This window comes from Cloeon dipterum, chromosome 3, assembly GCF_949628265.1.
Source record: "Cloeon dipterum chromosome 3, ieCloDipt1.1, whole genome shotgun sequence".
Classification (NCBI taxonomy): Eukaryota; Metazoa; Arthropoda; class Insecta; order Ephemeroptera; family Baetidae; genus Cloeon; species Cloeon dipterum.
Genome location: NC_088788.1, coordinates 19125213 through 19137850, shown reverse-complemented (window position 1 = coordinate 19137850; position 12638 = coordinate 19125213). Strand labels below are relative to the sequence as shown.

Genomic DNA, 12638 nt, shown 5'->3' with positions numbered 1-12638 from the left:
AAATCGATGGAACAAAAATCAAGTATTCATTTAAAAATTTCTTAACGAGAATGTTCAGCAACCTGCTGAACACTCAAGCAGAGAAGTTTGCCTACCCCTACGTAACATAGTTATCTTTTTTTAATTTAAGAAAAAAAAGATAGAGCCTAGAGTAAATTTCCTTTCCATACAAAAATAAAAGGTCAGTTAAATATCTCAAGCAATTTCATGTTATTTTATTATATCTTAGAGTCAGGTTTAACGTGTTTCTCTGCTCAGGTCGTGAGAAAAGTGATGGACGAACTGGAGAGGAGGAAGAGACTGATCGAGAACCAGTGCGCCTCGCACCAGGAGACGACCCTGCACATGGCTCAGGCGCTCACGCAGTTCTTGGACAAGTACAACGAGGTACTAACTAACACCGTTTTATGATCATAAATCCATTTCTCACATGATTTTTCCGTCAGCTGCGCACCTGGCTAGACGACGAGGGCCGCATGTTCCTGCAGAGCCACCAGGACTTGGGCTGCAACCTGGCACAAACGACGAGCTTCCAGGACAGCCACAGTGCTCTAAGTGACAAAATGAAGGTGGGAGAATTAGCAAATTTTTAACAAATCCAATCTAAAAATTACATCATGCATTTATTGGATTTTCAACTTGTAAAATTTTAAAATGGGAGCATTTCGGCCGACGTTTTTACTCAAAATAAGCTTAAAAATTATCTTTCACGCGGTTTCCTTAGAATTTTATAATTCAAAACACGAGATTTTACTACAAAGCTGCTCAAAATCATGTTGAAACAGCTGCGTTCCGTGGATTTGGCGACGCTGAACTCGATGGCGTCTGAGTTTGTGGACCACCTGTCTGCGGAGCAGCGCGACGATATCTGGCAAAAGATGACCGAGTTGCGTGAGCAATGGCACCGGCTGGAGGCCTGTCTGGTGAGGCGTGCCGACCTGTCCGAGCGGCTGTCCCGCTTCTACTCGCTCTCCATCAAGCTGTCCAAGCAGGTTCGACCACGTGCCGATTCCTCCGAGCTATCTCACTCTTTCTTGCTGACAGATGGAAGCGGCGGAAGAGGCTCTCAAGTCGGCGTCGCTGGAGCGGCGAGAAGGCAAACAGCCAATCGCGCAGGAATTCTGGCTCGAGTGTCAGCAATCGCTGCTGCAACTCCAGGCGCATGCCACCAATTTCCTAGACGACGCCAAAGAGGTGAGTGGTGCCACTTTTTATTACCCTTGCGTACAAGTGATCACCATCAAATCAAATCCAATTTTACCAGATGTTCCAAGATTTAAGTCAAGAATGAATAATATTAAAAAATTAACAATGGAGTCCAACGAACATATCATTTCCAATTTTGACAGTTATTATTTTATATATAATATATTAAATTGAATGGTCCGCAATGAGAAACAGTGGTACATCTGGGTCCTGGGTTACAAACGCTCGATTTTTGGCGATGAGCGCTTCTTTTATGCATTACGCACTCGCAAGCGGCAGTTATTTCAAGCCGTGATTTAAGAAGTGAGGGTGCTCTAAAAATCTGTTTCTGCTGCTGGTGAGCGAGGGAAAAAATCGAAAAAGAAACCGCTCTTTCGCGTAATTGCTGAGAGGATTCGCGTTGGCAGGCGCGGACGTTTTAATGCTTAAAAAAATTGCTTCCGGTCAAAAGCGATTTTTCTCTCTGGATCACTAAAGATTATTTAAATTTCAACCAGACACAGTTTTTATGTATTAAAAGGGAATCTATTTCCCTCGCATAGAAGGAATTGACTAGTGTTGAGAGTAAAATTCTAGCAAAATTTCAGTGGATTTTATCATTTCCCACATGGGTTTGTATTGAGTTCCCTTGTAAGTGTGCGAGTATATTTATTTTTTGTTTTGAAAATAATATATATTTCGTCATATGGTTTGATTAAATGTAAAGTTCATTTGCGTAGCTCCTAAAAATATTGAAAATTTGATATTCACAAAAGGGAAACTAAAGGATTTTTAATATATTTAGTTTTTATGACCTCTCGAAGCGGATGTCTCAATCTGTTTTATAGGGTTAGACCATAATAAATACTTCTTTGAGCCAGCTAAGGACCATTTAATTTTGAAACGTCTAATATTTTGTTTGGCATTGCGAATGCTTACTTTAAGACGGGAAAAGCCCAGAATAAAACCCGAAACCAAAGGTTTTCCATCTAAATTTGTCGAGACTCTGGCGGCAACGAATCGGTCGGGATCGAGGGCTACGGACACTTGCGTATATGCACATATAAGTTACATAAAAATATATAAATATGGCGGCCGCACGCAATCCAAGCAGAGAAAGATTGGGGCTTAGAAAGCGCTCTCTGGGCCGCGTGTTTATTTCTGTCCGGCTGGCCGGGTGCCGAGCCGGCGTCTGGAAGCGCATGGATGAAACGTCTTTTGGTGCGTTGTCGGTTTCAGGAAAGCGACGACCCGCACTTGGCCCTGCCCGCAGCGCGGCTCTACGTCCAGCGCACGCTAGAGCACCAGCGCGCGCGCCACGCCGGCCTCGAGCGCTCGTGGGACGCGTGGCGCCAGCGGGAGGCAGCCCTGCTCCACGACTCGGCCCAGCTCCAGCAAATCACCATGGAAATTGCAAAGGTAAGCGGATCCTTTTTCTTTTGCTCGACTTCCTGCATGCTTTGTTGGGCTTTCAAATATATTAATAACTTTTTAGAGACCTTGACAGTAAGTTGCGATTTTTTCTACTGTTCAGGCCTCTCTAAGGTCTAATTTAGTCAGTTTAAATATTATATTTTCGAATTCTAAAGGCACGTAAATGTGCTAAAATTTTAGCCCCTTCATTATACAAGAAATGGTTTGTTTCGACGAGACAAAAAATTAAAAATTAGTAAATGGGGAGACAAAAATTAATTCTTGGGTGCCTGATCTTTTGAATTTTCAAAAAGTAAAAATGGCAAATAAGGTCAATTTTTCCCCTGGTAAAATAATCAGTTCACAAAACCTGCCTTTTTTCAGAAAACTTTCTTTTTATAGTTCAAAAATTGAAAACCTAAATTCAATGTAGAAAAGTTACTTAACTGCATTAATTTACTCATGAAAACAAACACAACTCAAACTATGGTTGCTTAACAAAATCTCTTCTATGAGATGAATAAAAACCATGGGCACGACTGAAGATGCTTTGATGACGCAAAATTCAAAGATATTTATAGCAAATAGGTTTTTTTTTCGATAAAAACGCAGTTTTCAAGTTTAAAAGAGCTCAGTGATGGATGAATCCATCTCGTGGCCGAATATATAAATAGCAAGCTACCTCGCGTGTTCACAACTAATTCAATTTTCCCTTGCCCTCACTGCTTTGCTCAATGAAGTTGAGAAACTGCGAAAGTACTTCCCAGCTTAGAATAGCGGTCTATTTTTAATCATGTCAGATTGGATCATATTCACGTTTTGTAAATTTGTATCACTGGATGACGCGTTGATACGATTTATTTACATCACGTGGGGAGCTGCACCTGACGAGGAAGAGACAAACATCGTTACAAGGCCAATTAAGTTTGATAAGATTGCTAAATTTTTCTCGTATTTATAGATTTTAATCCATTGAGAGTAAAATCGGTGCTAAACTATTTAACACGTATTTTAAATAAACAGGAACGATATTTAATATATTCATTAATGCTGGGTGTAGAGACAATTTCCGAATTATAATTGTGTTGTAGATTAGAATTGAAAGATCTAAAAGACAAAAAATTTACTCACGCAGCCATAGTTCTTGCTATTGGATCGATAGTGCAGATGCAAGAAGGGAGTTGAGACGATCCCGGATTAATAAATCATGTTCTATTTTTGCACAAGCTCAGTTTAGACCGGCTAATCTATCGGTTGAAGCTTGAAAGAAACAGCAATAAAGCAAGCTAGCTAGACAATTTCTCGGCAAGGGAGTTGCGCGGGCTGCATAAGTTTTCAATCTAAAAGAAACGGTATCGTGAGCGTCAATTCGCATTCGCACACGGCGTTTACGTTTCTTCAAAGTACATCGATTGAAATTGAATAAAAACATGCAAACAATTTTGAAACTTGGCAATAAACGAAAACTTCTATAGATTAATTGAAATCTTAAAATCTGTCTCTAGGTCAATTTATTGAATAATTGTGACTTTTATTACAAATAATTAAAAACTATCACCCGCGCAGCCCTATTTATCAAAAATATGTTTTAAAATACACGCCTTTTAGAATGAATGAATTCGAAGGAGTGGAAAACTATTCTTTGAATCTAACATAACTGGCAATCACTGAAATGATAAGGGGAAAACTATGGATTTTTTTTCTGCCATTACCTTATCCAGAGGTACTGTATGTTTTCACCCTCATCATGATTTGAGTGTGCGAATTATGAGGTAAATAAATCCTGATTTTCAATAGGGAGACAGGGCTCGCCGCTTGATTAGCATGTAAACTCTGGAGCCGATTTTCCGGTAAATTTAAACGAAAACCTTCTTTCCCACTTTTTATAAAGTATTTCGAGTAAAGGCAAAAATAATCTATCACCATTTTCCGCACTGCTTTACAGAGGAATGTGATTTTCGTTAATTGGCCAAGTCTATTTTTGTTTCGAGGAAACAAATTAAATCAAAGCCCCAAAATGGTGTGCAGTTAATCAAACAATTCACTCCCCTTGAATGTGTTCACTAGTAATTTTTATTTTTCAAATTTTTTTAATTTAAAACTTACCAATCATATTTTTTCTTTAAGTTTGCTTTGTTGCGTTCTTCAGTCTCAGTGCAAATTTAAAACTTGCAAGCGCATTGACCTGTGATAAACACCGATCGACTGAACAAAACAATGTGACCTTCTTGCTGCTACTGTTATTGACTGGCACTACACGTTTTGGCTGACTTTGACAATACGTCGATTTGTCGTGGTGCAATAAACACATGTCTTCCGTTTTTCAAAATCCGCCGGTGACAAGTGTAATGCAACGTGCACTCGGATTAAGCCGAGGAGATGGCGGCTATTTAAAACCGGGCGTTTAGTGGGAGCATTGCCGAACGAATGACCCATTAATTAAATATAAGCTCGTGCAAGACCGCTGCCAGCAAATATCAAAGGGAAGCGACAACTTCATCTCGGCGCTTAGTTAATGTAGTTTTACCAAAGTAGAAGCTAGCATTGATCGGCATCGGCTCAAAATTCATCGCTTCCCGTAATTTTATCCGTGAAAAAAATGACTACCCGAACGGTGCTCACGTGGGTGGGCCAGGCGTACATGGTGAGAGTGAATTTTTTGATTAACTGCACACCATTTTGGAGCTTTGATTTAATTTGTTTCCTCGAAACAAAAATAGACTTGGCCAATTAACGATAATCACATTCCTCTGTAAATTGCACGATTTGTCTTTGCTGCAGACTCTGGACTGGGTGTCCCGGCTGGACTCGCAGCTTTACCCGATTCTGGACACGGAGGAGACGAACCCGCGGATTTTAGTGCGTCTGTTGGAGGACCGGCAGTCGCGAGTGGTGCCCGAGACCCAGAGGGCGCAGGCAGAGGTTGAACTGCGTCTCAACGCGGTGGAGACGCTTCAAGTGCAAGGCACGACCACTTTCGCTTTTCGCTCCGCGAGTCCAGACCCTACTGACGCTTTTGTTCACAGGAGAGTCGGCGAACCAGAGGGAAAGACTGATCAAACAACTCGTCGAGCTGAAACAGCGCTTTGCCATTTTGATCGCAGACTACCACCTGCTCCTGCAGATGCTGATCGCCCTTTTCAAAAACACCATTGAGGTACTGTGATTTTTACTTCAATATTTTATCGCCTACAGAAAATATTTGGAATTGATCTATACCATTGACCCAACACAAAATTTGTGCAATAGGCGATCTACAAAGTCTTGAGAAAAATTGCCTAAAATTTACATATTGATTTACTAATACATAGCTGACATTTTGTTCAAAATTGGTTTTTAACCTTATTTGATGAGGTGAGCTTTAATTTTCTAATTAAAAATCTTAATTTTTCCAATTTTTTTTGCAGTGCTCTGTAGGTTTTGTAACATATAACCGCAGAGCAAAAAACTGCACCTAATCTGAAAGCTGATGAAATTTCCTAATCTATCCATGGTGATCAAACTTTTCTTGCAATACTGGATGTAAAATCTTTCTCACTCAATCTAAAGCTTCTCTTTCCAACGAAACATCTTATAAATTTATTAAAAATACATAATAATATTTCTTTTGATCTCCAAATGTCAGCTAGAGAAAACAACCGACAATGTGGCTAACCAGCTGATGTCAACAATCCTGCCGACCGACCCGGTGAGCGTGGAGAGAATGATCAAAGAGCACGAAGCATCCAAGAACATCGTGATGGAGTTGTTCCGCTTCAACTCGGCGCAAATCGAGCAGGTGGTGGACAAGATCAAGAGGCAGGAGCCGAAGCAAGCTGCCCTGCTGGACGAGCGGAAGATCTACGACATCTTCAGCCGCAAGGAGGAGGTCTGGGAGCAAAACTGGCTGCAGCGCAAGGAGAGCATGGAGCAGCACCTGCAAAGGTGCCAATTCGACGCCGACCTCCAGCAGCTCAATACGCAGCTCGCCGAACTCGGCGCCCAAATGAGCAGAGTGCGTGGACAGCTCGGCGAGTCGCTTTCTACCGCCAGGGCAAACCAGGAGGCTTTTGTCACCTTTGAAAAGACCATTGAGGTAAACACCGTGAAATCATTTTAAAATATAAAGGGTGCATGAAATTCAATGTTTTTTAACATGAAAAAGGAAATAAACCACACGGGATTAGTTAACAAAATTAATGTTACAATTTTTTAACCTTTCATATCCCTTGTTGTTTGTCTAGCCACGTAAAATCCACTAGTTTATTTAATGTTTTAATTACAGTCGCTTTTTACAGTAGGCTTAATGACTTCATTTATATCAATTGGCTAAGTTAAAAAGGAAACGTAGACAGAAATATACCTTTTCAAACACCGTTTGATCAAAGTCTCCCGCGTGACAGGCCAAAACGGGGATACTGACCACTAAACTACCGAGGATTTAAAATATTATATATATTAAAAATATTGATTTTGTCTACTACGGTAAAATTGTACTTGATTTAGTGTCAGAGTAAACCTTTTGCTTTTAATTTTAGCTATTAGAACGTCGTGTGACTACATTTATCAGCACGGCGGAAAGATTAACCAGCGCTGAGCACATGTCGGCCAACCACGTGCAGCAGGAGCTGGAGCGACTACACACTCGCTGGGCAGGCCTCAGGTCACAGGTGGCCGAGGTCAAACGCCTTATCGACCTCAGCGTTCAGTACTTTATTCTGCTAGAGCAGGTGGGACGAGACTTTTTGACCGACTTTTGCATTTTAAATGAGACTTTGCAGGCTGAGGAGTGGTTCAAGGAGGGAAGTCGACTTTTGGTGACAATTGCTCGCAGGTCGACATCCGTGAAAACGCCTGAAGAAGCATCGATCCTGCTTGACGAGGTTGACAGATTCCTGAAATCAGGAGAGGCCAAGCAGGATGAGCGGATCGAACAGATAAAATTTATTGCTTCGCAGTTATATGGTGGGATTATTATTTTTTTGATTGATTTCTATAAAATATTTTTGATTGAAATACCAGGCGACAGCAAGATAAAGCAGATCACCACCGTTTTCATTGACAGCAAAGAGATGATTGAGTCGTTCAGCATAGTGAACACGGAATTAATCACGCTAACTCAAAAATTGCAGAATGACGAGAAGGAACGACTGCAAAAGGTAACTGAATCCAGGTTTTTTAAGTAAATTGGAAACAAATTAAAAATCAAATTGTTATTTTTTAGTTTGAATCATTAAAAATTGATATATAGGTTGTTCAAATATTAATTTGAGACCAGAAAAATGAATACTTCGCGCCTTATAGATAGACGATTTAATTAAAAAAGTGACTTTGGTGATAATGCAAATTTTATGCCAACACCTGATTTTAGATTTAATTTTTATGATAAATTTAATCTTTCCTTTGCCAACAGGAGTCTGAAATCTTGGCCGCTGCGAAGGCCGAAGCTGAGGCGGCCAAACAGAAGGCTGTGGAGGCCGAGCAGGCCAAGCGTGAAGCCGAGGAGGAAGCCGCGAGGGCGGCGGCCAGGGCTGCAGAGGAGGCACGCCGGGCGGCTGAAGCCGAGGTGGCCAGGCAGGCTGCTTCGGCCGCCGAGGAGGCCAGAAGAGCAAGTGAGTCGGACGCTGCGCGGCGTGCCATTGAGGAGGCGGAGAACGCGAAGCGCCGGGCAGAGATGGAGACCGCTCGCTTGACCGCCGAGATGGAGATGGTGGCTAGGCGTGCGGCCGAGGCCGACGCAGCCAGAGCAGCCGCGGCGGAAGAGGACGAGCGGCGAAGGAAACGGGACAGCGAGTCGGCGAGAATTGCCTTACTGGAGGCGCAGAGAGCCTTCGAGGAGGAGGCCAGAAGGTCGGCTGCCCTGGCGGCTGAAGAGGCCAGGAGAGCGGCCGAGGCTAACATGGAACGCCTGGTGGCCGAGGCAGCCGCCGAAGCGAGAAAAGCGGCTGCAGCTGAAGCGGCCAGGTCCGCGGCACAGGCCATGGAGGAGGCGAGAAGGGTGTCAGAGGCCGAGGCGGCCAAAATGGTAGCTGAGCAACAGAGATATTTCGCTCAAGCTGAAGCACAAAGGTATGAAAATACGGGAAAATCGTCAGATTTTCTCACTGGCAAAACCGTCATGTAGGTTCTAATTATTTTTTAAGACAAGAAAAGAGTGTGAGAGTAAGATACAGGTCACTTTTGTTTAATACTTGACTAATAATTGTTAAAACAAAAAAATTTTAAAAGACAAAAGAATTATTTTAAAATACGAGGAAAATTAAGAAGTGGATTAATTAAAGGCGAAATATACTATCACTCTTTCTTGAAATTTTGAGCCCAGCAGTCCTCACCACACATGGGAGTATAGCCATTTTATATTCTATTTCCTGAAATTAATGAAGTATATAATCAATTTGGTTTATTTTTACTTAATTAGTTTTAATTTTTCCTATTGGCGTAGCTATAAAAATGGCCTTCAAATACCAAAACGATTTTTTTTTAATACATTTTTCAGACTCGCTCTTCAGGCAGCTGAGGACGCGAGGAAGGTGGCTGAAGCTGAGACTATGAAATTGGCTGCACAAGCGGCCGAGGAGGCCAGAAGAGCGGCTGAGGCAGAGAACGCGCGACGGGCCGCGGAGGCGGCGAGGATTGAGGCTGAAATCGAGGCGGCCAAGAAAGCGGCTGAAAAGGATGCGGCGCTCAGGGCTGCCGCGGAGGTTTGCTTTTAAGTGATGCCTTTGGGATCTTCAACGAAATAAAATTTAATGCAGGCAGCGGCGCAGGAGGAGTTAATGAAGGCCAAGCTCCAGGCGCACAGAGAAGAATCGACGCAGACCCTGCCTAGCGCCTTCCCTCCCAAGTTCATCGAGTCGCTCAACAGCGCGGTCATCACAGAGGGAAGCGATTTTGCATTCCAGTGCAGGTGAAATTACCAACCCAATACTTAAATTTATAACTTTAAGTTTAATTTCTTTTTCAGAGTTACTGGTGAGCCAGATCCAAATATTGAGTGGCTCAGAAATGGCTCTTCAATTGAGAACAACCCTCGTTACCTAATCTCCCGTATGACAGAAGGCATCTGCAAGCTGGAAATCACGAAAACGCTGCAGGACGACGCGGGCAGATTTTCGTGCAGGGCCATAAACGAGGCTGGAAGAGCCGAAGTCGAAGCGACCTTATCCGTGAAAGGTTGGGAATAAATTCTACTCTCAAAGAAAATTATTTAGCCAAAAGAAAAATATCCCACTGGAAATTTGTTAGTTTGGAACAAACGCTGACATTTGTCAATTTTGCAGAGCCTGTTCCGACGGTAAGCCCACCAACGTTCACTAAAACGCTGGAGAGTGCGCGAGTGAAGGAGGGCAGCAGCCACCAGCTCGAGTGCATCGTGCATGGCTATCCTCTACCCACCGTCCAGTGGTACAAAAATGGCGTGTGCGTCGACTCGTCGCCCGACTACACCATCGGCTTCAACAACGGCCACGCGGTGCTTGTCCTGGACGAAGTGTCTCTCGAGGATGAGGCTATTTTCCTGTGCCAGGCCTACAACCGGCTTGGAAACTGCCGCTCTGAGGCTAATCTCATTGTAGAACGTGAGATGTTAACGCTAAAAATTTATGATGTTATAAATGATAATTTTTGATGCAGCTAAGGTGAGGTCAAAAGCGCCTATTTTCCTCATGCCATTGCTAGCGTCAACGGCGTTGGTGGGCGAAAAATACGAGATTCACTGCGAGATTGAAGCATCGCCTGAACCGATATTTTCGTGGTCCAAGGACGGTTTGCCGATTGACCAATCCAAAGAAGTAAAGGTTAGTTTTGAATTATTAATTTACAGGTCCTGCCAAAGTTTTATTTAAATAATTAGCAGTCCTAAATTCACTTTACTACCTATCCTAAAATATTTTATTGGTCTTAAACTCCAACCTTCAGACGGAATTCGTATGCCCTGCTTTCACTCACGATGCTGTTTTATTAGGTCGTAAGGGACGGAGATAAATTCAAGTGTTTCTTGTCCGTGCCTCAAGTGATTCCGCAAGATTCTGGCGTTTACGTGATCAGCGCCAAAAACGTTGCTGGAGAAGCAGTCAGCTCTTGCAATATATCGGTCAAAGTGAGTCTATTTCTGTGATAGCACCTAATTCTTTTAAATCTATTGCAAATTCTTAGGAAATACTCAAGCATGCACCTGCACCGCAAATGGAACTGGAAAGCCAGGTTACCAAGCCAGTGATCAAAATGCAATTAAAAGACGCTGACGCAGAAGAAGGTGACCAGTTCAAACTGGACACTATCATATCTGGAGATCCTGAACCAGAGGTTCGATTATCCCTATAATTTTTCACAAATAGCAGGCCCCATCTGCAGGACTTTACCTCAAAAACAAAATTCTTAGCCACAGTATTAGTTGCAGAGAATTTCTTTAATTGCTCGACAGTGGGAGTCTATTAAATATTTTAGGGGTTTTCTCGCAGAAATTAATTTAATAAAATTTACATTGAGTAAAATATGTGTTCTTTAAGGTCATTTGGTATCACAACGGATCTCCGGTCAAGGAGTCAAAGTACGTGCAGCTTGGATTCAAAGGCGACAGATGCACTTTACTGGTGAAGCACGTCACTACAGATGATGCCGGCGAGTACAAAGTGGTTGCAATTAACTCGGGCGGTGAGGTGTCTAGCACGTGCTCAGTTCAGATACGTGGTAAGCTGAACAATGAAATTTAAAGTTCGAAATTAAAACTCACTATTTTTAAGGCAAAGCCGCCGAGTTCTTTGCAGAGCCGCCCCGAATTGTCGGATTTCCACCCAAGTTTATAGTTCTGCTGTCGGACATTCTGGTGCCCGAAGGAGAAACAGCTAAACTGGAGTGCGAAGTTGAAGGCAAACCCACTCCCCAGATTCAGTGGTTAATTAACAACAATCCGATAAGTGCCACTGACGGAGTCAGCGTAAGTTGCTTGCATTTTGAATTTATTCTTATGGTGTAGGCGAATTGGGATATCAGTGGTGTTGGAACGTCAAAAATTTGGCTAGCGGTGCTTTATTTGTTATGTCTATTTGTTCTTTCTCTATGGTGATAGGTAGATTTGCGCTTTTTATTCAAAACTTTCGATGAATTTTAGTAGCAAAATACAACACAAAAATCTTTAGAATTTTTTTAAACTTTTCTAGTTCAAAAAGGATTTAAACTTCGTTTTAAAAAATTACAAAACAAATTAAATACAAATGATATTTTAAATGCACGTTCAAGCAAAAATGGTAACTCACAAGCCGCATTTTTAACACAGAGAGAAATAGTTTCAGCTAGTAAAAAGTGCAAATCTATGGTGATTGGTATACTTTTCAGACTGTTTTACATGTTGGATAACAAATCTTAAAAAGAAAAATAAACAATCTTCAAACTTGAGGCAGTATAATAATGTTCCATATAAACGTTCTCTTCTCGTCACTAATTTTAGATGGTGCATGATGAAGAAAGTGGTAAAGTGAGCCTCGTCATAAACGACGCTCAGGTTGTGCACAGAGGTGTGTACACCGCTAAAGCTATTAACTCGCTTGGCAATGCCAAATGCTTCGCCCACCTTATTGTACGAAGTCATCAAGACTCGGACACCCCCGAATTCTTTCACAAAGCTTTGGTGCAGGCCAAGCCGTCGTTCAAAGAGCAACTGCACGATCAGTGTGCTTTCCACGGCGATTCCGCCAAATTTGAATGTATTGTAGTCGGCAAGCCAATGCCGAAAGTGAGTTGCAACGCTGCGCGATTAGATCGGCGTTTCAACGGCTTCTGAAATTCTAGGTGAAATGGATGTTCAATGATACGCCCGTCTCTGGAAGAGACTTTTTGATTTCCACGAGTGGACAGAGACAGGTCCTGACCATTCCCGAGACGAGACAAGATCTCGTTGGAATGTACACTTGCGTCGCAGAGAACGACGTTGGTAGAGCGATGAGTTCAGCGCGGTTGAAAGTAGAAGGTAATTTAAAATTGCGAAATATATATAGCTTTCGTTACAAATGCTTTGCTTACAAAACGGACTTTCAAAAGTTGCCTAACGGGTTTGACCCATGTAA

At 42.3% G+C, this 12638-nt stretch overlaps 1 protein-coding gene across 1 annotated transcript in view; it reads left to right on the top strand.

Moving 5' to 3' along the window:
• Nucleotides 1–12638, top strand: part of LOC135939659 (titin-like) — a 129067-nt gene that overhangs the window by 9931 nt on the left and 106498 nt on the right. The window contains exons 9-31 of the mRNA XM_065484147.1: nucleotides 259–387; nucleotides 447–569; nucleotides 786–992; nucleotides 1045–1194; nucleotides 2425–2604; nucleotides 5380–5563; nucleotides 5625–5755; nucleotides 6224–6673; nucleotides 7116–7307; nucleotides 7359–7542; nucleotides 7600–7736; nucleotides 7991–8646; nucleotides 9074–9278; nucleotides 9333–9484; nucleotides 9542–9750; nucleotides 9858–10154; nucleotides 10210–10373; nucleotides 10541–10675; nucleotides 10732–10881; nucleotides 11085–11265; nucleotides 11319–11512; nucleotides 12023–12307; nucleotides 12364–12541. Coding sequence (XP_065340219.1) covers nucleotides 259–387; nucleotides 447–569; nucleotides 786–992; nucleotides 1045–1194; nucleotides 2425–2604; nucleotides 5380–5563; nucleotides 5625–5755; nucleotides 6224–6673; nucleotides 7116–7307; nucleotides 7359–7542; nucleotides 7600–7736; nucleotides 7991–8646; nucleotides 9074–9278; nucleotides 9333–9484; nucleotides 9542–9750; nucleotides 9858–10154; nucleotides 10210–10373; nucleotides 10541–10675; nucleotides 10732–10881; nucleotides 11085–11265; nucleotides 11319–11512; nucleotides 12023–12307; nucleotides 12364–12541 — 4873 coding nt within the window. The remainder of the gene's footprint in view (nucleotides 1–258; nucleotides 388–446; nucleotides 570–785; nucleotides 993–1044; nucleotides 1195–2424; nucleotides 2605–5379; nucleotides 5564–5624; nucleotides 5756–6223; nucleotides 6674–7115; nucleotides 7308–7358; nucleotides 7543–7599; nucleotides 7737–7990; nucleotides 8647–9073; nucleotides 9279–9332; nucleotides 9485–9541; nucleotides 9751–9857; nucleotides 10155–10209; nucleotides 10374–10540; nucleotides 10676–10731; nucleotides 10882–11084; nucleotides 11266–11318; nucleotides 11513–12022; nucleotides 12308–12363; nucleotides 12542–12638) is intronic.